Source organism: Pan troglodytes, chromosome 8 (assembly GCF_028858775.2).
Source record: "Pan troglodytes isolate AG18354 chromosome 8, NHGRI_mPanTro3-v2.0_pri, whole genome shotgun sequence".
NCBI classification, from domain to species: domain Eukaryota; kingdom Metazoa; phylum Chordata; class Mammalia; order Primates; family Hominidae; genus Pan; species Pan troglodytes.
Window position 1 is genome coordinate 132,018,183 of NC_072406.2, and position 23,222 is coordinate 132,041,404.

A 23,222-nucleotide genomic window follows, 5' to 3' on the forward strand; every position below is an offset into this window, starting at 1 on the left:
CGAGACCAGCCTGGCCAACTTGGTGAAACCCTGTCTCTACTAAAAAAATACATATATAAAATTAGCTGGGCGTGGTGGTGGGTGCCTGTAATCCCAGCTACTCAGGAAGCTGAAGCAAGAGAATCGCTTGAACCCGGGAGGCGGAGGTTGCAGTGAGCTGAGATGGCGCCATTGCACTCTATCCTGGGCGACAAGAGTGAAACTCCATCTCCAAAACAAAACAACAGGTAGGATGTGGGTAGGATTTGGCCTGTGGGCCATCGTTTGCCATTGCCTGCTTTGGTGTATGTGCTTTGGTTTCTTCTGTACTATTATTTAAGAATGGATTTTATTTTTACAATTACATACACTTCATGTTTATTGAAGTGTATGTAAAATGTTTCAATAAAATGTATGTTTCTTGTAAAATAAATACTCACACGATGAAATCTGAGTAATCTCCACTGGGGCTTAGTGTCCTGGGGAGTTCTGAAGCATCACAAGGTTGTGGAGCCTCCATAGATACAAACCTGCTGCTCATCATGTGCTATTAGCTTCCGGGAACAGAGAGAGCCTGCTGCCTCCACCTCTTGTTCTAGTTCGCTTTTATATGCCAAGAGGGACAAATTGTTCCTCTAATTTGATAGGGGTAATGAGGCTTATTCTCTTTGAAGGGTCATGAATTTCTTTGGCAAGTTTGTGATGACAAAAGGGATATCTAGAATATTGCCATTAGGAAAATCCAAACAAATTCCCATCTTTTATGTATGTTTAAAAATTTTTTTTGATAGGGGAGATGCCTCAAGTTGACCATTTGGTGTTTGTGGTGCATGGCATTGGACCTGTGTGTGACTTACGCTTTAGGAGCATTATTGAGTGTGGTAAGTGTTGGGTATATTGTATTTCATGGGATGATCTGAGAACTAATAGAAGAGCTTTGGAGTATTCATTTTTAGGATAGTTCCCAGCTGTGTACTACTTGCTGAGGAGTCTGTAAGAGGAAATTTAAATGGTCAGTGGGAAATACTAAGTTGTACTTGATTTGCTCTTGTGATATATGTGACGCATACAATCCCAGACTGTGAGGAATTAGAAGGGATCTTGGAAGTAGTTTAACCTTGCTGACAGCCTTTGCCTGAGCACCTGCAGCAGCTAGGAACACCTCTGCATTGAATGGATTTATAGTCAGTGAGTTGGGAGAAGTTGTTTAATGGAAACATGAATCTGCCTGGTTGACTTAAATTTTTGAAGTTTTATTTTTATGTCCATGTAATAATAGTTCGTATTTATTGAATATTTGGTATATGCCAAGTATCTTAGATGCCTTGTCATTTGACCCTCACAAATAAACCTTTGGGGTATAGGTGCTGTCACTGTTATCGCCACTACTGTGACTAATGAGGAACTGAGGCCTGGGGCAGTGGGGGTTGGGGGTGAAGAGGTAGGTAGGGGTGGGGGTAAGTGAAACTCTCCCTTATCACAGTCAGTAGGGCCTGGAGCCTGGAGCCGGCAGTGTGATTCCAGAGCCTTTCCCCAAGGTGCCACGCTACCTCCCAGCAGTGGTGGTTAAACGGATGCATCCCAAGCATCTATTCCTTTGCAATAATGGAAAGTTTAAAAGAGCTTCCCAAAAGTGACTTATTCCTTTCTTTTTAAAAAATTTTACTAATTCTCTTATCCTCATTTTTTTCTTTAAAAAATGTATCTTTATGTTATTAAAAATACTGGCATTTTTGAGGTAACTGCTGACTAGCTACCAAGCTAGGAGAGTTTAATTTATTTTCTCTGTTTTTTTTTTTTTTTTCTTTTGAAGTGGATGATTTTAGGGTGGTTTCTCTCAAATTGCTGCAGACACATTTCAAGAAATCTTTAGATGACGGGAAAATAAGCAGAGTGGAGTTCCTTCCAGTTCATTGGCATAGTTCTTTGGGTGGGGACGCCACAGGTGTGGACAGGTTTGTGGATTTTGATAACTTGTTTTTCAGATTAGTCATATTTAAATTTAAAATTTAAACCGTAATATGAAATAGTTTATTGTAGCTTCAATCAATATGTTTTTAAAAATTGTATACTTCTGACATATGATTAAATATTGGCTGTAAAGTTTACACACTACTTTTCTCTGTGTGTGTGTGCACTCCTTTTGTAAATATTTAAGAGAATCTTAAGAAATTTTAGCTGGTTTTAAAATACAATTTTAATCTGTAGCAGTTTAGACAGGGGGCTGTCCTTTATGTAGTAGGATGCCTAATGGCCTTTCCACCCCAACAAAAATGTCTCCAGAAATTGCCAGATGTCCCCTGGAGGGTAAAAATCACCCCTGGCTGAGAACCACAGATTCAGAATATTGTTTCTCAGTGGAGATGCTCTTGTCAGGACAATTCTTTGCTGTCGCAGTGCAGACCACTTAACTTCCTTAGTGTAAAGGCCACTCAGTACTAGCAGTGCTCACCAGGCACTGTGACAATTAAAAATACTCTGCTCAATTTTGAATGCTCCCAATTGAGAATCATAAATACAGGTAATAGTTTTGCTGGCACATGTCTAGATTTTAGTGAACACCGTAATATTTCAGGGTACATAGTTTAATAAAACTATTTCTACAAACAGCGTTTTGTCTATGTTAGGCCCTATTGTAAGGGTGTTTTCTTTCTCTGTGTGTATTCCTAAACTTCATTTTGGTCATTCTCAAATTAGGAAAGATTTTTCATTCCATGTAGCCCTGTTTTTTCTGTTTGATATTCTCTTTAGTCCTTTTGACCCACAAGGTTTGTCAGGTGTCCAGATTTGCAGTTAACTGGAAGAAAAATGGAAGAGTAATCTTCCCTCTTTAAAAATAAAATAGAAATCTTTGCATATGACTTATATAGCAACTAACTCTTCAGAGAATCCCAAAATTCATAGTATAGTTATAGGCACAAATAACTTAAAAAAAAAAACTGAATTGTTTTTGAGACAGCATCTCACTGTCACCCAGGCTCTGGAGTGCACTGGCATGATCATGGCTCACTGTAGACTTGGCCTCCTGGGCTCAAGTGATCCTCCCACCTCAGTCTCCCAAGTAGCTGGGACTATAGGTGCAAGCTGCCATGCCTGGCTAATTTTTAAATTTTCTGTAGAGATGGGGTCTCACTGTGTTGCTCAAGCTGGTCTTGATCTCCTGGGCTCAAGTGGTCCTCCTGCCCTAGCCTCTCAAAGTGCTAGGATCACAGGCATGAGCCACCACATATGGCAGCACAAATTTTTTTGGTTTATCTTTATTTATATTTTTAATTTTTTTTTTGATGTGGAGTCTCGCTCTGTCGCCCAGGCTGGAGTGTGGTGGCAGAATCTCGGCTCACTGCAACCTCCACCTCCTGGGTTCAAGCGATTCTCATGCCTCAGCCTCCAAATAGCTGGGTGTACAGGTGTGTGCCATGACTTGTGGCGGCTAACTTTTGATTTAAATTTTTTTTTTTTTTTTTTGAGATGGAATCTTGCTCTGTCGCCCAGACTGGAATGCAGTGGTGCAGTCTCAGCTCACTGCAACCTCTGCCTTTCAGGTTCAAGCAGTTCTCCTGCCTCACCCTCCTGAGTAGCTGGGATTACAGGTGTACACCACCACACTCGGCTAATTTGTGTATTTTTAGTAAAGACGGGGTTTCGCCATGTTGGCCTGGTTGGTCTTGAACTCCTGACCTCAAGTGATCCACCCACTTCGGCCTCCCAAAGTGCTGGGATTACAGGTGTGAGCCACCGCATCTGGCCTATCTTGATTTATTTATAATGACTATCTACAGAAACAACTCATATTTAGTCTGTGGGGTTTTCTTAGTGTATTTTCAGGAGTCAAAAATCTAAACTTTAAAAAATCTGTAAATTTAAGGTAGATGCTGACTGAATGTGCTGTATTTTTCTTTTTAAACAGGAATATTAAGAAAATCACTTTGCCAAGTATTGGTCGATTTCGTCACTTTACCAATGAAACTTTGCTAGATATTTTATTTTATAACAGCCCCACGTACTGTCAGACAATTGTGGAAAAAGTAGGAATGGAGATAAACCGTCTGCATGCACTCTTTATGAGTCGGAACCCAGACTTCAAAGGAGGTGTCTCTGTTGCTGGTCACAGTTTAGGTAAAACTGTCAAATATTCACATTTTAAATACAATTTTTGTTGAGTCATAACTGCTTTCAGTGTAGGTGATATTGTTAGTGCAAAATTAAGAATTACAGATTTTAAGTTTCAGAAAAGGTAGAAATGAATGCTTTGAGTTTAGATTCTGCCTTTTCTATATTCACCTCTAGTATTACCTAGGGAATGCTATGTATTTTAATTTATTCTGCTGTTTGATAAAATAATGATCAGGTCTTGAATAACATGTAACTTCTGTATGACTTTTGACTATAGACATTGAAAAAAGAATTAGTGTTATAAAAATACCTACTACATTATAAGGCAAAATGTTTCTTTTTCATAGGTTCTTTAATATTGTTTGACATCCTGTCTAATCAAAAAGATTTGAATTTATCGAAGTGCCCTGGATCTCTTGCTGTTGCTAATGGAGTTGTGAAGCAGCTACATTTTCAGGAAAAGCAGGTATGTCTGTACATGGCCAATTAACATTTCGATTTAGAGTCTATGGAGCTGAACAATTTTCGAAAGTCTGAACTGTTTCCTGAAACTTTTGTTTGTTTGTTTGTTTGTTTGTTTGTTTTAACGGAGCCTCATTGGTTGCTTGGGCTAGTCTTGAGTTCCCTCCTGGCCTCAAGCGATCCTCCTGCCTTGGCTTCCCAAAGTGCTGGCATCAATAACTCTTCAGAGAATCCCCAAATTCAGAGTACAGTTATAGGCCCAAATATAATAGCTTCCGTGTCCAGCCCTGAAACTGGTTTTACATATTAAAGTACACCGAGGTTTAGAAATGGAATGGAAATCATATAGCTCATTATTTGAGTTTCTCACTCTTCTTCTTTATGGGTTATAAATTTAAATGTGAAAGTTTATGATTTTTAAAAATGTAAATTATAGGAAATGGAGACTTGAGTGATTTATTAAACTTGTATGCTTTTCAGAATATTCAATTTTTTTTTTTTTTTGAGGTGGAGTTTCACTTTTGTCACCCAGGTTAGAGTGCAATGGTGTGATCTCGGCTCACTGCAACCTCCGCCTTTCCGGTTCAAGCGATTCTCCTGCCTCAGCCTCCCGAGTAGCTGGGATTACAGGTGCCTGCCACCAAGCCGAGCTAATTTTTGTGTTTTTAGTAGAGACAGGGTTTCATCATGTTGGCCAGGCTGGTCTTCAACTCCTGACCTCAGGTGATGCACCCGCCTCAGCCTCCCAAAGTGCTGGTATTACAGGCGTGAGCCACTGGGCCTGGCCAGAATATTCAAACTTTGAATGGCAAAGTACTGTGCCTAAAATTATGATTTCTGTGTAAAGCAAAATTGTTTCAGAGTTTTCGTAGATCAGGAGTCATTATACGGGAGTTTTTCTGAGCTTATAATGTTTTTCATACTTTTTTTTTAAAGATGCCTGAAGAGCCAAAGCTGACTTTGGATGAGTCTTATGACCTTGATGTTGAAAATGAAGAAGTCCTAACTTTGCAAGAAACTCTGGAAGCACTTAGCCTCTCTGAATATTTTAGCACTTTTGAAAAGGAAAAGATTGATATGGAATCCCTGGTACTGATCATAGTTTGCTTCATTTTGTTTGAAATTGTTTTTCTTGCGTAGATTGAAAATTAGGAATAAACATTTTCGTATCAAAATACACTCCAGAGTAGACAAAGACTGAAATGTTTTAAAAAATTGAAAAACACAGAAGAATATTTTTTTATAATCTGAAAGGCTTTTCTGAGTATGATGCAAAATCCAGAAGCCATCAAAGAAAAAAATTGTGTAACAGTAGACACCATAAACAACATCTAAAGGCCAGTGATACATTTGCAACACACATTATAGACAGAGGGCTTATTTCATTGATTTTCAAAGCTTCTACAAATCAGTTACAGAAAGACCATCACATCAGTGTGATATGTAAATAGGCAAAGAATATAAACATGATTTACAGAAAAGGAAATAACAAATGGTGTCTTGGCGTATGAAAACTCATAAGAGAAATGGAAATTGAAAGTACAATGGGATTTTTTTTTAACTTACCAGTTTGAAAAAATAGGAAGTTTGATAATATGCTATGTGGCCAGGGTGAAGGGAACTAGGCATTGTTATATATTGTTGGTCAGAGTGTAAATTGGTACAAACTCTTTGGAAGGCAGTTTGGCAATATCTTTAAGAATATAAAAATTACCCTTTGCTTCATCAGTTTCATTGCCAGGAATATTTCCTATAGAGAAATATTCACACAAGAATTATCTACAAGGATACTCACAGCAGTGTTTGCAAGGTAACAAAACATTAGAGACACCATTGGTGTTGAGGAGTAGGGTGCTAGTGAAATCATTTATGGTGCATCCGCATAACGGAGTACCCTACAGCTGTTGAATGAATGATGCAGTGTCAGAGATACCCGTCTCTAAGGTACATTTACATGAAGAGAGCAGAGTTCATTACTGTGTGCATAGTAGAGCACACACACAGAGAAAAACATGTAAGTGCTATGCATACATAAGACATCGCTTCAAAGAGAGCAAATTTCCACAGTTGGTGCTGAGAGGAGAATTCTATGTTTGGGACAGCAGTGGGAGGAAGATATTTCATCGTATGCTTGACTATAGCTTTGGAATTTTGTATACCATATGTGTATTTTCTGTTAATTAATAGAATGATTTAGGTGTGGAGGCCTAAGATTTTATAGCCTAAACGGATGCATGATTTAAATACAAAATAACTAACTTGTAAAAAGTTGAGTGGCTCTTAGATTGCTTTAGATGATGTGGTTTCTTTATAATTTTCATATTCTCATTTCAGTTCTTCTATCACTAGATTGATTAATGTGCTTGTCTGTTTCCTTTTAAAGCTTATGTGTACAGTTGATGACCTGAAGGAAATGGGGATACCCCTTGGACCCAGAAAGAAGATAGCTAACTTTGTAGAACATAAAGCAGCCAAACTGGTAAAGTTCACCTCTGACTCAAGAAAAACTAAAACTCATGGTGTGACCAGCTCGTTTATATTATAGAAAATTTTAATACTACTATGGTTAGGTAAGCTAGTTTGCTCCCTACCTAGGGCACAGTAATGGAGCTGATGGAAACCCAGACTTAGGAGTCAGAGTTGGGCTTAAGTCCACATTAGGCTAAGTGACCATCCTGGTTTTCCTGGGACTAAGTTCCTAGGATGAAGGGCTTTCAGTTTTAAAATGGATATTTAAGGTTTTCCTGGTGCAAAAAGTGGTTAAGTTCTGACAAATAAATTCTCAGCTCAACTACTCATTAACTGCATATTAATGAGCAATTTTTATTTGGTTTTATTCATTTGTTTATTTTGAGATGGGATCTTGCTGTGTTTCCCACTGCTGGTCTCAAACTCCTGGGCTCAAGCTATCCTCCCGCCTCAGCCTTCTGATCATGAGTGATTTTCTTAATTTTTCTGATCCTTTGTTTTCTTCATTTCTAAAATGGAATAATACCTTCCTTATAGGATTGGAGTAAGCATGAAATAATGCATGCAAAGCTTAGCACCAAGTAATAGCTCACTTTCTTCCCAGTCCTTACCATCTAAAGAGATGAGGAAAAACATACACACTGAAGTCTCATTAAACACTAAACAGCAAAAATTGTTAACAATACAAAACAAGGCAACAGCTAAAAAGCATTTAAAACTAGAACAACTGGAAAGTATACTTGTTTTATTAATTTTAATTTATTGATCAAATTAATTTTACAGAGGTTTTCTAATTAGAAAAATTAGATGACTCTTAGGGTGGCCGTCTTATTTGTATTGTTATTAACATGCTCTTTGATGATCCTTCCATCTTTTGAATTTCTATGGTTCTATTATTTTACTACCTATTTGGAACTTAACCTACATCATTTCTTTATATGGGAAATGACTATAAAGTCATAGGACTGATTTTTTTTTTAATGGTTAGCTTAAGGAATTGAGTCTTTCATCATTTTATTGAATAGCAGCTACCTCTTTTGAGTCAGGCACTGTGTTCAATTCTTGGGAGCCGGAGATTAACCAAGAGTGTGCTGTCTAGTTGGGGGGAGCACGTTGAGCTCAAATGACAACATACCAGCCCCATAATAGCGTGCTGTGTGTGTTGTCCTGAGGCAGATGAGAGGTGGCAGTTCTGGCTTGTTGAGACAAGCATGGGGTTGGTGAGAGAAGACTTCTCCAAGGTGATGGTGCTTGAGCTTGAAGGAGGGGTAAGGTCAGGGGAGATGGCCTTCTGGAATCTGGCATGTGTTTTCCTGTAGCATCAGGGAAGCTGGAAACTGGGAAGCACAGAGGGTTCCAAAGGCCCAGATGGCAGGTGTGGAGGCTTGGATTTTCTCTTGTAAGGGAGTGGTTTTCAAACATGTTCTTATGGCCATGAAAGTCATGGTGTTTTTAAACATTGCAAAATGCTGACCTGCTTATTCTATCACAAGTTATGATTTAGCACCAAATCATCTGTGTAGTCTAAATTTTAATTTTAACTTTTGGACTGTGGAGAGTTTGCTTGGTCACAGTGCACAGATGAAGTTGGAAAGGCGTGAAGTGGAGGCGGCTGCAATCTTATATAGTAGTAATTGTAATTGTACAGTGACTGAAAGAGAGATGATAAGGGTATAAGGTAGGAGGTGGAGAGGAAGGGAGCAACTCAAAAGACATTTTAGACATAGACAAGCAGTATTTGATTAAGTGCTGAGAAAGGTTATTAGTTTTAGCAGTTAAGAGGTATCTTTCATGTCATTTTTCTTGTGTGTTGAATCGTTCTGTAATTCCAATTTACAAAGAGCTTTTCATCTCACCTGAGCCTCACAACAACCCTGTGAGTAGATCCCCAGGCTTTTGTCTCTGATGAGCACAATAGTCAAACTGAGACTAGGACACAAGCGTGTCAGTGTTGTTCCTGTATACAGGCTGTGTGCTCCGTACAGAAAAATGCTTGTCTCCGTGTATACATCAGTGAAGCAAAAGCCTATAAAAAAAAAAAAAAAAAAAAAACAAGAAATGAGAAGCTTTGTGTTCAGGCCCTACACCATGTTCTTAATTTATTCTGTAATGAAAGGGAAAAAAGTAGAAAAGGATTCTATAGTTCTTGAAGAATTTCTAGAAGGAGACTGGTTTATGGACTGCAGTTGCTTAGATATATAAATTATGGCATTATAAGAATGTTTTGAAATGAGCAAAAATCTATAGAGTGATCTTATTTTTTAAATTAAAAGGTAATTGCCTTTGGATGAACCATGAAACTTTCTCAGCTGAGTTGCCATTGATTGCTTTACACTTCTTACAGATAACAAGGTGCTACTAGATCAATACAAAAGTAATATGGTATGTCCTGTTGATTTACTGTAACTGAAATAATGGGACCAAAATTAGCGATTATTTTATAACAAGGAGATCAAATATTTGTGATATTTGTGACTGTGTGCTTTTTTTTTCTTTTTAAAGCATCTTAGTAATTTTCATTTGAAAAGGAATTGTTTCTAGTGTTGGGGATATTGATAGTCAAGTATGTATATGTTGGTTCAGTTTTTTTTTTTTTTTGAAAGGGAGTCTTGCTTTGTCTCCCAGGCTGGAGTGCAGTGGCACGATCTCGGCTCACTGCAACCTCTGCCTCCCAGGTTCAAGCCATTCTCCTGCTTCAGCCTCCCAACTAGCTGGGATTATAGGCGTCTGCCACCACGCCCAGCTAATTTTTGTATTTTTAGTAGAGATGGGGTTTCACCATGTTGGTCAGGCTGGTCTCAATCTCCTGACCTCAGGTGATCCACCTGCCTTGGCCTCCCAAAGTGCTGGGATTACAGGAGTGAGCCACCACGCCCAGCCTATGTTGGTTCACTTTTAAACACTGTTGGTTCACAGTTTAAAAAGTATTGCAAATTTAACAAAGCAACTCTTGGCAACAGGACAGTTTCTGATCTCTTTAGACAGCTCTCAGCAATTTAGAATGTTTTATGAATTTAACGGGAGGTACTTCTGAGTGAGAAAGCAGATTTAAAGTGAGGAACCCTGAAAATGTTCCTTATTTCGGATTTTAGGCTTAATTTTGTGTTGCCTCCGAAGGGCAGAGATAACCAAGCCTTCTAAAACATTAACGGTGGAAACAGTTACAAGCTGGCTAAGAGTTTTCTTTTTTATAGATTGCCTTTTCAATTAACCAGTTACTTACTTTCCTGATTTCCTGGTGTTTGGAATTAAATAATATCATTTTGGCCAGCTGTGGTTGTTTAGGCACTGTCGATAGCTGTTTAAACCGAGACTAACACTTAGTCATTCACAGCCTAACTTGTGTTATTGGGAAGTAAACAAGTCCCCCTCCCACCCAACTGTTTAAATTTCTCTGATGTTATTGTTGCTGCTGTATTCAAGGCAAATTAGAAAACCAGTGTGAATGGCTTTTCTCTCGTTATAGAGATAACACCTTTTTTTTTTTGAGACGGAGTCCCGGCTCTGTTGCTCAGGCTGGAATGCAGTGGTGGATCTCGGCTCACTGCAACCTCCGCCTCCCAGGTTCAAGCAATTCTCTTGCCTCAGTCTCCTGAGTAGCTGGGATTACAGGCGCTCGCCACCATGCCCGGGTAATTTTTTTGTATTTTTAGTAGAGACGGGGTTTTGCCATGCTGGTCTCAAATTCCTGACCTCAGATGATTCGCCCGCCTCGGCCTCCCAAAGTGCTGGGATTACAAGCGTCAGCCACTGGGCCCAGCTGAGATAACACCTTTTATATAGATGCCCCAAAACTTTTGTTTATTTATGGAAATGCATAGATCTTTTAAAAAATTATTATTTTTTGAGCAGGATCTCACTCTGTCACTCAGGCTGGAGTGCAGTGGTGCACGCATGGCTCACTGCAGCCTCCACCTCCTGGGTTCAAGCAATCCTCCCACCTCATCCTCCCAAGTAGCTGGGACTTCAGGCATGCACCACCATGCCCAGCTAATTTTTCTGTTTTTTTAGAGATGGGGTCTTGCCATGTTGCTCAGGTTGGTCTTGAACCCCTGAGCTCAAGAGATCCACCCACCTCAGCCTTCCAAAGTGCTGGGATTACAGGCATGAGCCACTGTGCTGAAATGCATAGATCTTCAGTGTGCAGTAGGGTGAGTTTTCACGATTGTATGCACTTGTGTCGTCACTGCCTAAAACAAGAAATTGAACATTTCTGAGTTCATTTCTATGTTCTGTGTTCATTTCTGTTTCATGAGAGAGCTCAGGTAGCTCCCTCATGCTTCTTTCTAGTTAACTCCTCCTACAACAAAACCACTCTTCTGATTTCCTTCAATATGGAATAGTTCACCTATTTTAAAAATTCATCTAAGTAGAATGAACAGTATGTATTCTTTTATACCTGGTTTCTTTTACTCAGTATTTTTGAGATTTGTCTAATGAGAGCCAATACTTCTGCTTAGTTGTAACTGTCTTGCTATATTTTCTTTGCTTCTTAATTATTTTTCTTAAGAATTTTAAACTATAGACATCATGACATTTGTTCCCTAAATATTTAGTATGCATTTCTAAAAAGGACACGTAAACATTTTTTTTAATTTAAAAATTTTTTTGAGACAGGTCTCTCTCTGTTGACCAGGGTGGAGTGCAGTGGTACGATCACAGATCACTGCAGCCTTGACCTTCTAGGCTCAAGTGATCCTCCCACCCTAGCCTCCTGAGTAGCTGGGACCACAGGTGTGCACTACCAGGCCTGGCTAATTTTTTCTTTTTTCTAGAGATGGAGGTCTCACTATGTTGCCCAGGTTGGTCTTGAACTCCTGGTCTCGAGCTATCCTTCCACCTTGGTCTCCCAAAGTGCTGAGATTACTGGGGTGAGCCACTGTGCCTGACCTGGACATTTTTTTAAATTAGCTGAAGCAAAAGCTGCAGGGAATAAAAAGGCATTTTTTAAAGTAATCACAGTGTTGTTACTATTCCTAAGAAGTTGCTAATCATTCCTTAATACTGAGATAGCATGTTTTGTAATGATAGCTGAGAGCTGAACTTTTTCTCATGATTATGTTACTAAATTTTGGTATTTTACAGAAAAAAGCAGTGTCAGAAAAGAAGGCAGTGGCGGCCACTTCTACAAAAGGTCAAGAGCAAAGTGCCCAGAAGACTAAAGACATGGCTTCCCTCCCCTCAGAATCCAATGAGCCAAAGAGGAAACTTCCAGTTGGTGCTTGCGTGTCTTCTGTGTGTGTGAATTATGAATCTTTTGAAGTTGGCGCCGGACAGGTGAGTTTACGTATTGACTGGGGCTACATAGTTCATGTTGGAATCATACATCTTTATCATTTGGGTTGGCTTTAAGTTCTTTAAATATTTATTTAACATTTATTTGTGATGTGGAAAAAACTGATTTTCTCTTAGTGAAAATTTTTTTCTTCTTCAACAGTACTCACAATAAGGGATTAAATGCATACAGAACGTGTTGTCTAACTTTTGAAATTGTCTCTATTTCAGTTTTCCCACCGCTCATACTTTTATAGCATCAGTCTCTTATAGCCACTAACAACAGAAGTGGCCATAGTTAAGAAATTATGTTCAGAATATACTTCAGTTTCTGTGAGAGCAACTTGGCTGTATTCACTCAACTTATGTTTCCTAGTACTCATAATTCTTCCCTTGGGGAAAAAGTCTTATAAAAATTGACCAATGCTGCATTTAATGATATACTTTAACATACTTGTATCACAGTGGCTTTTATAATTATTAAAATCCTTTTAGACAGTGTTACTGTCAGGATATTTACAGTTGGGTATATAAAGATGCATTTCCGTAAGTAAGTTCATGAAGGTACAAAATGAAATTGGATGTTTGATTTGTATTAAAAATGAAGTTTTAGAGGAATATATTCTTATGTAAGTAAATATTCCTTTACAACTTCATTTTCTTTTCTTTTTTCCCTTTTTGGAGACAGAGTCTTGCTCTGTTGCACAGGCTGGAGTGCAGTGATGCGATCATAGCCTATTGTAACCTCAAAACAAGGGTTTAGGGTTTGGGTTTAAGGGATACCTCCTACCTCAGCCTCCCAGGTAGCTGGGAGTGTAGCCCTGCACCACCACACCTGGCTAATTTTTTCATTTTTTGTAGAGGCAGTCTTGCTGTGTTGCTCAGGTTAGCCTCGAACTCCTGGCCTCAAGCAGTCTTCCTGACTTGGCTTTGCAAAGTGCCAGGATTACAGGCATGAGCTACTGCATCGGGCCTCCAACTGCATTTTTAATGACTGCTGTAATCAGTAATGACTAATTTCACTGTTTGGAGAGATAATGACTTATTCTTATTTCCTTATTATTGAAGGTATTAGTTTCTTAAGGCTGCCATAACAAAGTTCCACCACCTGGGTGGCCTTGAACAGTAGAAATTTGTTGCCACACAGTTCTGCAGAGCGGAAGAGATAGGGTGGTGGCGGGACCATTTTCTCTCTGAAACTTGGAGGGGAATCCTTTTGTGTTTCTTCGAGCTGCTAGGGATTTGCTGGCCATCTTTGGCAGTTATAGGTTTATAGATGCATCCCTCCAGGCTTCTTTTCTATGTCATATTCTCCTTATCTCTTAATATCATCTTCCCTCTGTGAGTGTCTGTCTGTGTGTCCAAATTTCCCCTTTTTATGTATCAGTCAGATTAGGGCCACCACAGTGATCTCATTTTAACTTGATTACCTTTTCAAATACCCTATTTCCAAATAAAGTCACATTATGAGGTATTAGGGGTTAGGACTTCAACATAAATGTTTTGTGAGGACACAGTTCAACCCATCATATTAAACATGTAGGCAATTTCTACTTTTTACTCTTTTAAGTAGTCTAGTGATGAACATTTTAAAGCCAGTTTTCTGTGCACATTTTTTATTATTTCTTCCAGTTAAGTTGGTAGACATAGGTTAGCTGGGCCAAAGGATGGACACAGTCCCTTCCCCGGGAGAGACATCAATCTGTATTCTCACTGGCAGTTTAGAAGTTTGCCTGTTTCCTCTGTCCATTGCCAGTACTGGTATTATCATTTTCCTTTAAAAATATGTAGTAGTTTCACTTTGACAACGCTATTCTAAAGAATTAATTTTTTGTGTGTATTTTCATACAGTTTTTTTCTTTCTTGTTAGTACTTCTTACTTTCTTTTTAGTATTTCATTTACGTTTCTGATAACCCCATAGGGAAAATGGTATCACACTGTATTTCTTTGAGCACTAGTGAGGTTATTTTCTCATATGTTTTTTAAACATTTTTCTTTTGTGAAGTGTTGAATTTACCTGTTTTTCTATTTGGTTTCTTTTTTCCTTTACTGACATTTACAAAATATTTACATATTAAGGTTATTAGCTCCTTGTCATGTATGTTATAAATATTTCTTCCAGTTTGTAATTGTTCTTTAACTTTCTTTTTCTTCTTTTTGTTTGCTGGAACAAAACTGTCGAATTTGCAAATATAAGGGCAAGCCTAGGAATGTGAAGTCTAAACTTTGTTAGAAGGGGCAGCTTAGTGTAGTAGAAAGAGAATTGGATTTGGAATTAGAAGTCCCACATCTAAGTCAGCACTCCATCACTCACTGGCTCTGTGTTCTTGGGTTAAGTCATGTCACATATTTGAGCTTTGCCATAGGCATAATGGTTCTTGCCTTGCCTCCCTCTTTCTATGGACCTCTGTTGAACACTTGGATTATGCCATTCATTGTGCTTCACTCTCAAGATACTAAAATAAAAAGACACATTTCCTACTACTGAGAAACAAATGAAAGAGCTTTGCAAATTGTACAGTGCTATTCAGATGACAGTGCTTTCTCTTGAGAGAGGCTACATGTAAGCTACTCAAAATGTGCTCTTTCAGGACAAATCATTTTTCTGATGGAAAGAAACTTAACTGGAGAGGATGATAGTTATAATAGTAACAGAAGTAATGCTCATTGAGTGCTTAAGCTGTGCCGAGCTCGTGCTAAGCACTTTATGTGGATTAGGTTATTTATTTTTCAATCACATGTGAGCTTGGCATTGTTATAATCCCCATTTTATAAATCAGGAAACTGAGGTGGAGGAGAGAGAGGTTAAGAAACTTGCCCAAGATCACACAGTGAATGAAACCATGATTCAGACCCAGGCAGTTTGAGTTTAGAAGTCTAAAGTTTTAACCATATTTATAACCATAATAAATATAGTAATTCTTATATACTATTATGCCGTGCAAAACAATATGTAAAAGTATAGCCAGAGGATATAATAGTCTATAAAGATTTTAAAGAGAAATTTTTTAGTACTTTTTTTTTATTTTTTGAGATGGAGTCTTGCTCAGTCACCCAGGCTGGAGTGCGGTGGTGTGATCTTGGCTCACTGCAACCTCCACCTCCCGGGTTCAAGCGATTCTTCTGCCTTAGCCTCCCAAGTAGCTGGAACTGCAGGCGCACGCCACCATGCCTGGCTAATTGTTTTATATTTTTAGTAGAGACAGGGTTTCACTGTGTTAGCCAGGATGGTCTCGATCTCCTGATCTCGTGATCCGCCCACCTTGGCCTCCCTAAGTGCTGGGATTACAGGCATGAGCCACCACCCCCGGCCTGAAAATTCAAAAGAATTTTCTACTAGGTGACATTGGAACAATCATCTTTCATTGTTATTTGATTCTTTCCAGGTTTCTGTTGCTTACAACTCATTAGATTTTGAACCAGAGATATTCTTTGCCTTGGGGTCTCCAATTGCTATGTTTCTCACTATTCGAGGAGTTGATAGGATAGATGAGAATTACAGCCTTCCTACCTGTAAAGGGTTCTTCAATATTTATCATCCGGTGAGTAATTGAATTTACTTTGTTTTTTAAAATCTTTTTTTCTTTTTTAAACATTTTTTACTTTTTTATAGAGATGGGGTCTTACTATGTGGACCACACTGGTCTCAAACTCCTGGCCTCAAGTGATCCTTCCATCACAGCCTCCCAAATTGCTAGGATTATAGGCGTGAGCCACTGTGCCTGACCTTTTACTTTCTTTTTTGAAGAAGATGAAGAACCTGTCCTCTTTATCCTAGTAAATTCTCATATTCTTATTTCTTGGGAATTAATACCTATCTTGATTTTATAAGGTTCAGCTTTCTGTTCTAAGAGATATAGTCTGACACTTTCCAATAAACTTATCAAAAGCCTTTGTTCAGGGAAATAATTCTTTTGCTTTGCTTGCAAAGTAATCTTACACACAAACTAGAAAATCTTTTCATAATTGTCAGTATTTGAATAAGGTGTGGAGAAAAATAAAAATCTCTGATTTGCCATGTATCCATTTTCTTACCCAGCGAAGGCATATAACTCAAAACAGCTTTCATAAATTTCTTTTATTTATTCATAAATTCTTCTATTTATAGCTTGATCCAGTGGCATATAGATTAGAACCTATGATTGTTCCAGATTTGGACCTAAAAGCTGTTCTCATTCCACATCACAAAGGCAGAAAAAGACTTCATTTAGGTAAAAAGCAAATACTATAAAAACTTTTTTTCCTGTCATTTGTAATCTGTAATGAATTATGAAAATTTTGACGCTAAATCGTCTCTGAGAGAATTAATATTATTTAAGTGCCTACTATGTTCAGAACTTTTAAACTAAGAATTTGGAAGAGCTTTAACAAAATTACAAATGAATTATTTCTCTTTGATGGCATTCTAATTGTCAAGGTAATTAGGAATAGGGAGAAGTTGGTAATAAGGCAATAAGATGCATAATTAGATTTTGATAGAGTTTGGTTACAAGTTTTGGAATTAGGAAGAAGAACAGTATTTAAAGTAATGAACAGACCATCAAGAAATAAACTTGATGTTGTCAAAGTGAGCTGTTATTTTCTTGCTAACTAGACACACCTTCCTGTTAAAAAAATTCATTAAACATAATGGATTGGTGATTCCAAGTTGAATTTAGGTTTCTCTTCTTCCTGTTAATGGTGTGTATTAACGCTACATTTAAAAGTTTGGGTGGAAGGGATGGGAGGGGTAGAAGAGAAGGAAAAGTGATTACGCACTCTTATGTGAAAGTGTGTTTTTTGTTTGTTTTGCTAACATGCTTTTTAAAAATATTGAACTCTTTTGAAGTTAAAATAAGGCATGCGTTTGATAACTCAGAGACCTTGAATTCACATGTGATTATTAGACAACAGTAGAAAAAGTGAAGGAGCAGGGATTTCTTCATTTCTAAATTGGAGTTTAAATTGTGGTTTTATCAGAATGTTTAATTCTCCACTTGAACCCGGGAGGTGAAGGTGGCAGTGAGCCAAGATCGTGCTACTGCCCTCCAGTCTCCGAGAGACTCCGTCTCAAAAAAAAAAAAAAAGAATCCTCAAAACCACTTCCTGTTTACAGATTAGAAAAACAGTGATTTTTAAATCTCGTAGGCCTCTTTTTATTTTTATTTTTTATTTTAAATAGAGACAGGGTCTCACTATGTTGCCCAGGCTGGTCTTGAACTCCAGGCCTCAAATGATTCTCCCTTCTTGACCTCCCAAAGTTTTGGGATTACTGGCATGAGCTACTGTGTCTGGCCCCTATGTTTAAACTTACAGTAAAAACAAACAAAAAAGGCATAAGAATGTGCTTACATTTTTTTTTTTTTTGAGTCGGAGTCTTGCTCTGTTGCCCAGGCTGGAGTGCAGTAGCACAATCTTGGCTCACTGCAAGCTCTGCCTCCCGGGTTCATGCCATTCTCCTGCCTCAGCCTCCCGAGTAGCTGGGACTACAGGCGCCGGCCACCACGCCCGGCTAACTTTTTGTATTTTTAGTAGAGACGGGGTTTCACCGTGTTAGCCAGGATGGTCTCGATCTCCTGACCTCGTGATCCACCCACGTCGGCCTCCCAAAGTGCTGGGATTACAGGTGTGAGACACCGCGCCTGGCTGAATGTGCTTACGTTTTTATGGTATTTGAACTTCTTTTATTTGGAGAGAGAAAATTTATAGATTTTTGCTGGATCAAGTTTAGTCATTAAAAAAAAAAAGCAATAAGACTATCCATGACATTTTAACATGCTGAGGGTTCTTGGCTGAGGCACTCCGTATATTTGACATTGAAAAGAGGAAGAAACAGTCTTATCCTGTCTGAGAAGAGTGTTAACTTACAATTTTTGTGAGGCAGAAGTTTACCCAGTGACTGACTAACTTGTTGTGTCATCTTAATCTCTTTAGAATTGAAAGAGAGTCTCTCTCGTATGGGATCTGATTTGAAGCAGGGTTTTATTAGCTCTCTCAAAAGTGCTTGGCAGACATTAAATGAGTTTGCCCGTGCTCATACCTCTTCAACCCAGTTGCAAGAAGAATTGGAGAAGGTGGCCAATCAGATCAAAGAAGAAGAAGAAAAGCAAGTAGTTGAAGGTAAATTTGACATTTGAGGCATTTTCTAATACAAATGTTTCATATGAACATAATACTTAAAAGTTATATGATGATGCATTTCCTTTCTAGACTTTTTGGTTAAATTATAGAAGCTCTTTAAAGGAAAATCTGTTAAGATAAACTGTACTGTCAATAGCATTACTTCAAAATCCATGCCATCTTTTTTTAGTGGGTTTTTATCTGATAGTTACTGAACTTTTTCCTCTGCAATTTAAAAATTATATTGAGATTCTTAAGGCCAGAGTGGAATATCCGAGTTGAGAACTCAATTTGTTTTAGGGTTTGCATTTTAAAGACTCACTCTGAGAGGTTTTCTTCCTGAAACTGTTGTTTAACTATGTTACAGACTTGACATGCAATGTGAAGGTCATCGTGCTGTGATGTTTTTGACTTCTTCAGATTCTAATCCTGTTTCCTTTCTTTCTACAATGCTTTCTCACCCCTTATCTTCACAACTTCTCTCAGCTTGTTGGCTCTTTTCTCCTCTCTCTCGGGTAACCAGCCCCTCTTCCCCTGGCTCTTTGGAGGAACGGGGAGTGAGCCTGGTAGCTCCTCAGGTTGCTACATGCGTCAAGCAGTATTCTCATTGAGCCCAGAAAGTCAGCTAAAGTCAAAGGATAAAGATTAAGTGATTGACTTTGATATTGAAATGGTTTAAATTCTAGCAGAAAAGGTTGTTGAAAGTCCAGATTTTTCCAAGGATGAGGACTACTTAGGAAAGGTTGGAATGTTAAATGGAGGCCGCCGAATTGACTACGTTCTCCAAGAAAAACCAATAGAGAGTTTTAATGAATACCTTTTCGCTCTTCAGAGTCACTTATGCTATTGGTAAGTGTTCTTAAATTTGGTAACATTTGAGTGGGCTTTTGGTGCTAGCACGTGCAGCAATTTTAGTTTTAGTGAGATTCTTTTACTGATACAATGTGCTATGAATATTCATTTGAATTTCTATATGTTCAGAATCGTTATTTTTCCCCCTTAGTTACCCACAAGATGGCAGTATGTCATCTGCTTTTGACCAGAGACCCTTGGTTCTTGCACACTGTTTTTGTGGGAATGCCTTTCACAGTGGTAGTGGTAGGGACTTTGAAATGCCATTCTTTCCTGTATCCCTGTCACCAAGGAGAATTGCAACACAGCTGTTTTGGAGCTAATCAGTATTCATCTAGTTTTTAAGGACAGCTCTGAGATTACGCTGCTTTATTTATTACACTGAGATTACATTGCTATCATTTGCCCTTCTTAGATAGAGTTGGATAGAATAGAACCTGCATTTTCAACCATTGTGCATAGAAGTTAATTTCTTCTAATTGTCTCTTAAGTAAATATGCTTTTCCTTTTCATAGGGAATCTGAAGATACTGCTCTGTTACTACTTAAAGAAATTTATCGAACAATGAACATTAGTCCAGAACAGCCCCAGCATTGATCAAACTTCAGTTTTACTGTGTGAGTTTATCCTTATTGAATGTATAAATTCTGAATGTTTGCATTCTCAAATCTGTTGTATGGAGTTGATGTTGACTGATTTTGCTTTTTTCTGTTTCCTCTGAGTTTTTGTCGTCGTTTTTAAAAATTTGCAATAGAGACATTAAGAAAGATAATTGGTTTGTAATTTACATTTCTGATTTATTACAGTCTTCTTTCTAAATTTACATAGAATTTGAGTTATTTTTAGTTTCTTTTTAAAATAGATTCCCAAGAATATCAGTTAGGAATTCCTTTGGTTGCAGGTTCACAGAACCCAGTTTACAATACATTAAACAAATAGAGGTTTATTTTTCTTCCGTAACAAGAAGGGTTCCTCTGTTGAATGACTCCACCAGATACCCAGAGTGCTTGCCTCTTCCCACCTGAATGTTGGCTCTTGCTGCCTCATAGTTATAAGGTGCCCCCATGGTTGCAGATACCATATCTACATTCACAACATGAATAAGAGGGGAGAGGGTAGTACTCCTCACATCTGTCGCTCTTAATTAGGGAAGCAGAAGCTTGTCCAAAAATTTACTCATACCTATTGACTAGGCCTGTGTCTAATGTCCAATATCTCCAGTCTGTATGAAAGATTGTAGAAGTAATGTTTTGAGCATTCCCAATCTTTATAGAGGGAAAGAATAGGGAAGGAGGTTAAGTCTGTGATGGGTCAGCTGACGTGCAGCTCAGCCACACTCTGTATTCCTAACTGTCCTCCTGAGACACCAGATACCTGGTTTTCCTCACTAGATTATGCATTACTTTTAAAAACAAGTAATGTGTTTTTTACAAAGTTAGAAATTTTAAAGGCTTTGAAAGAATCAGACACAAAATGCTGAGCTCTAAATTACTGAAATCAAAGGAAGTTCCTGCCATTTTTGGTTTTCTAATAGTAAGTGGTAAATGAACATTCCCTTCAGCCTCATCTTCTACCTCCTCGTTTTAGAGAGGTAAGTACTTTTAGTAGGGCTTCCTTAGAGAAAGTTTTTTGGCTCCATTTCCAAAATTAAACTTGTAACAAAGTAAAAGAAAACTAAAGTGTAGGCCAGGCATGGTGTCTCACGCCTCTAATCTCATCACTTTGGGAGGCCAAGGCGGGCAGATCACCTGAGGTTAGGAGTTCGAGACCAGCCTGGCCAACATAGTGAAACCCCGTCTGTACTAAAAATACAAAAATTAGTCGGGTGTGGTGGTGGGTGCCTGTAGTTGGGAAATGCAAGGCCAGAAGTGAAAGATGGCTTTCCCATAACTCATCCCCAACCTCCCTGCCTAGAGGCAGCCAGTGTTCCATGTTTTGTGTATCTTTCCAGATATCTGTTAACACATCACACACACTTTTAAGTTTTTCTTTTTTAAAAGACAAAAGAGGCTGGGTGTAGTGGCTCACGCCTGTAATCCCAGCACTTTGGGAGGCCAAGGCAGGTGGATTACTTGAGGTTAGGAGTTCAAGACTAGCCTGGCTAACATGGTGAAACCCTGTCTCTACTAAAAATACAAAAATTAGCCGGGCATGGTAGTAGGTGCCTGTAATCCCAGCAACTCAGGAGGCTGAGGCAGGAGAATCTCTTGAACCCAGGAGTTGGAGGTTGCAGTGAGCTGAGATTGCGCCACTGCACTCCGGCCTGGATGACAGAGTGAGACTCTATCTAAAAAAAAAAAAGACAAATGATAGCAAAATTGACACACCGTTATTACCTTTGTATCTTTGAGATTGTCCCATATCTATCTATCCATCCATTCATCCATCTGTCCGCCCATCCGTCCATTCATCCATCCGTCCAGTATCTGTTGAGCACCTTACTTAAGTGCCAGGTATTATTTTAGGTATTGGGTTTCACAGCAGTGGACCAAAGCCTCTGCCCTCAAGGACCTTTTTTCCTCTAATGGAAGGCAGACAGCACGTGGACAGTTGAAATGAACCACATGGTAAAGACTGAGCAGCTGGACAAGGAGGAGAGGAATTCATTTGGGATGGGTGCAAGTTGTTAATGTATATAAGATGGCAAAGGACCCCCTTCACGGGTAAAGTAAAGTGTCATTTGAGCAAGCGAGCCAGGTGGATATCTGGAGGAAGAAGACCACTTCAGGTGGAGAGAAGAATCTGGATCAGAACATGAGAGTGACCTCGTTCTTTTTGTGTATTCCATTGACTATTGCACCATAATCTGTTTAAGCAGTCCCTACTGATGGGCATTGAAGTTATTCTAATCTTTTATTAGTATGAACAGTACTACAGTGATACATGATATTTTAATAGTTGCATTTCATTCCATTTGATAGTTTTTATTAAAATACTTTATTTTACCCCATTGTTGGGTGTTAGATGATTTTCCAAATTTTCTCCATTATAAATAACTCTGATATGTAGTTTTACACACTTTTTGCCAATCTCTGTTTGCTTTGGATACATTCTTAGAAGCAGTGTTCTTATTTCTGAGAATATTGCATATTTTGAAAAGATTTTTGGCTGGGTGCGGTGGCTCATGCCTGTAATCCCAGCTTGAGAGGCCGAGGCGGGCGGATCACTTGAGGTCAGGAGTTCGAGACCAGCCTGGCCAACATAGTGAAACCCCGTCTCTACTAAAAATACAGAAAAATTAGCAGGGTGTGATCTCACCTACTTGGGAGGCCGAGGCAGGAGGACCGCCTAAAACCTGGGAGGTGGAGGTTGCAGTGAGCCGAGATTCCACCACTGCACTCCAGCCTGGGCAACAGCATGAGATTCCGTCTCAAAAAACAAAAAAAAAAACAAAAAAAACTTTTTGATCCCTGCATTTTGCTAAATTGCATTCCAGAAAAGTTGCTCAATTTTCATATTTACCATCAGTATGTAAAGGCCAGTATTCTTGCACTCTTGGAAACACTGGGTATTACTGATTTAAAAATTTTTTTTGCTAATTTGATAGCCAGAAATAGTTATAATACCGTTTTTACTTACATTTCTATTATTAGTGAAGTTGAGCTCTTTGGGTGTATCTTAACTGGCTGATTATATTTCTTTTGTCAGTTGCCTGTTCATGACCTTTGTGTTTTCTTGGAGGTACGGGGTAGGGTCTTTTTCTTTCTTTATTTTATTTTATTTTTTTTAAGACGGAGTCTTGCTTTGTCGCCCAGGCTGTAGTGCAGTGGCGTGATCTCGGCTCACTGCAAGCTCCTCCTCCCGGGTTCATGCCATTCTCTTGCCTTAGCCTCCCGAGTAGCTGGGACTACAGGCGCCCGCTGCTGTGCCCAGCTAATTTTTTGTATTTTTAGTAGAGACGGGGTTTCACTGTGGTCTCGATCTCCTGACCTCGTGATCCGCCGGCCTCGGCCTCCCAAAGTGCTGGGATTAC

General features: G+C 38.8%; 1 protein-coding gene across 6 annotated transcripts in view; it reads left to right on the forward strand.

The window, feature by feature from the left end:
- The window catches only part of SEC23IP (SEC23 interacting protein), a 49,554-nt gene that overhangs the window by 21,348 nt on the left and 4,984 nt on the right, over window positions 1-23,222 (forward strand). For 2 of the 6 annotated variants that reach the window (XR_001706876.3, XM_508076.7), the window contains exons 7-18: window positions 771-860; window positions 1,793-1,934; window positions 3,887-4,095; window positions 4,440-4,558; window positions 5,491-5,643; window positions 6,938-7,033; window positions 12,109-12,300; window positions 15,685-15,840; window positions 16,407-16,509; window positions 18,212-18,397; window positions 19,084-19,246; window positions 19,765-19,866. Coding sequence is in view for 2 of the 6 variants with exons in the window: in XM_508076.7 (XP_508076.4) it covers window positions 771-860; window positions 1,793-1,934; window positions 3,887-4,095; window positions 4,440-4,558; window positions 5,491-5,643; window positions 6,938-7,033; window positions 12,109-12,300; window positions 15,685-15,840; window positions 16,407-16,509; window positions 18,212-18,397; window positions 19,084-19,246; window positions 19,765-19,846 (1,691 nt within the window). In the remaining 4 variants the exon portion in view is untranslated. The remainder of the gene's footprint in view (window positions 1-770; window positions 861-1,792; window positions 1,935-3,886; window positions 4,096-4,439; window positions 4,559-5,490; window positions 5,644-6,937; window positions 7,034-12,108; window positions 12,301-15,684; window positions 15,841-16,406; window positions 16,510-18,211; window positions 18,398-19,083; window positions 19,247-19,764; window positions 19,867-23,222) is intronic. The other 4 variants (XR_008537491.2, XM_009459340.3, XR_010147037.1 and 1 more) reach the window with 2 other exon arrangements.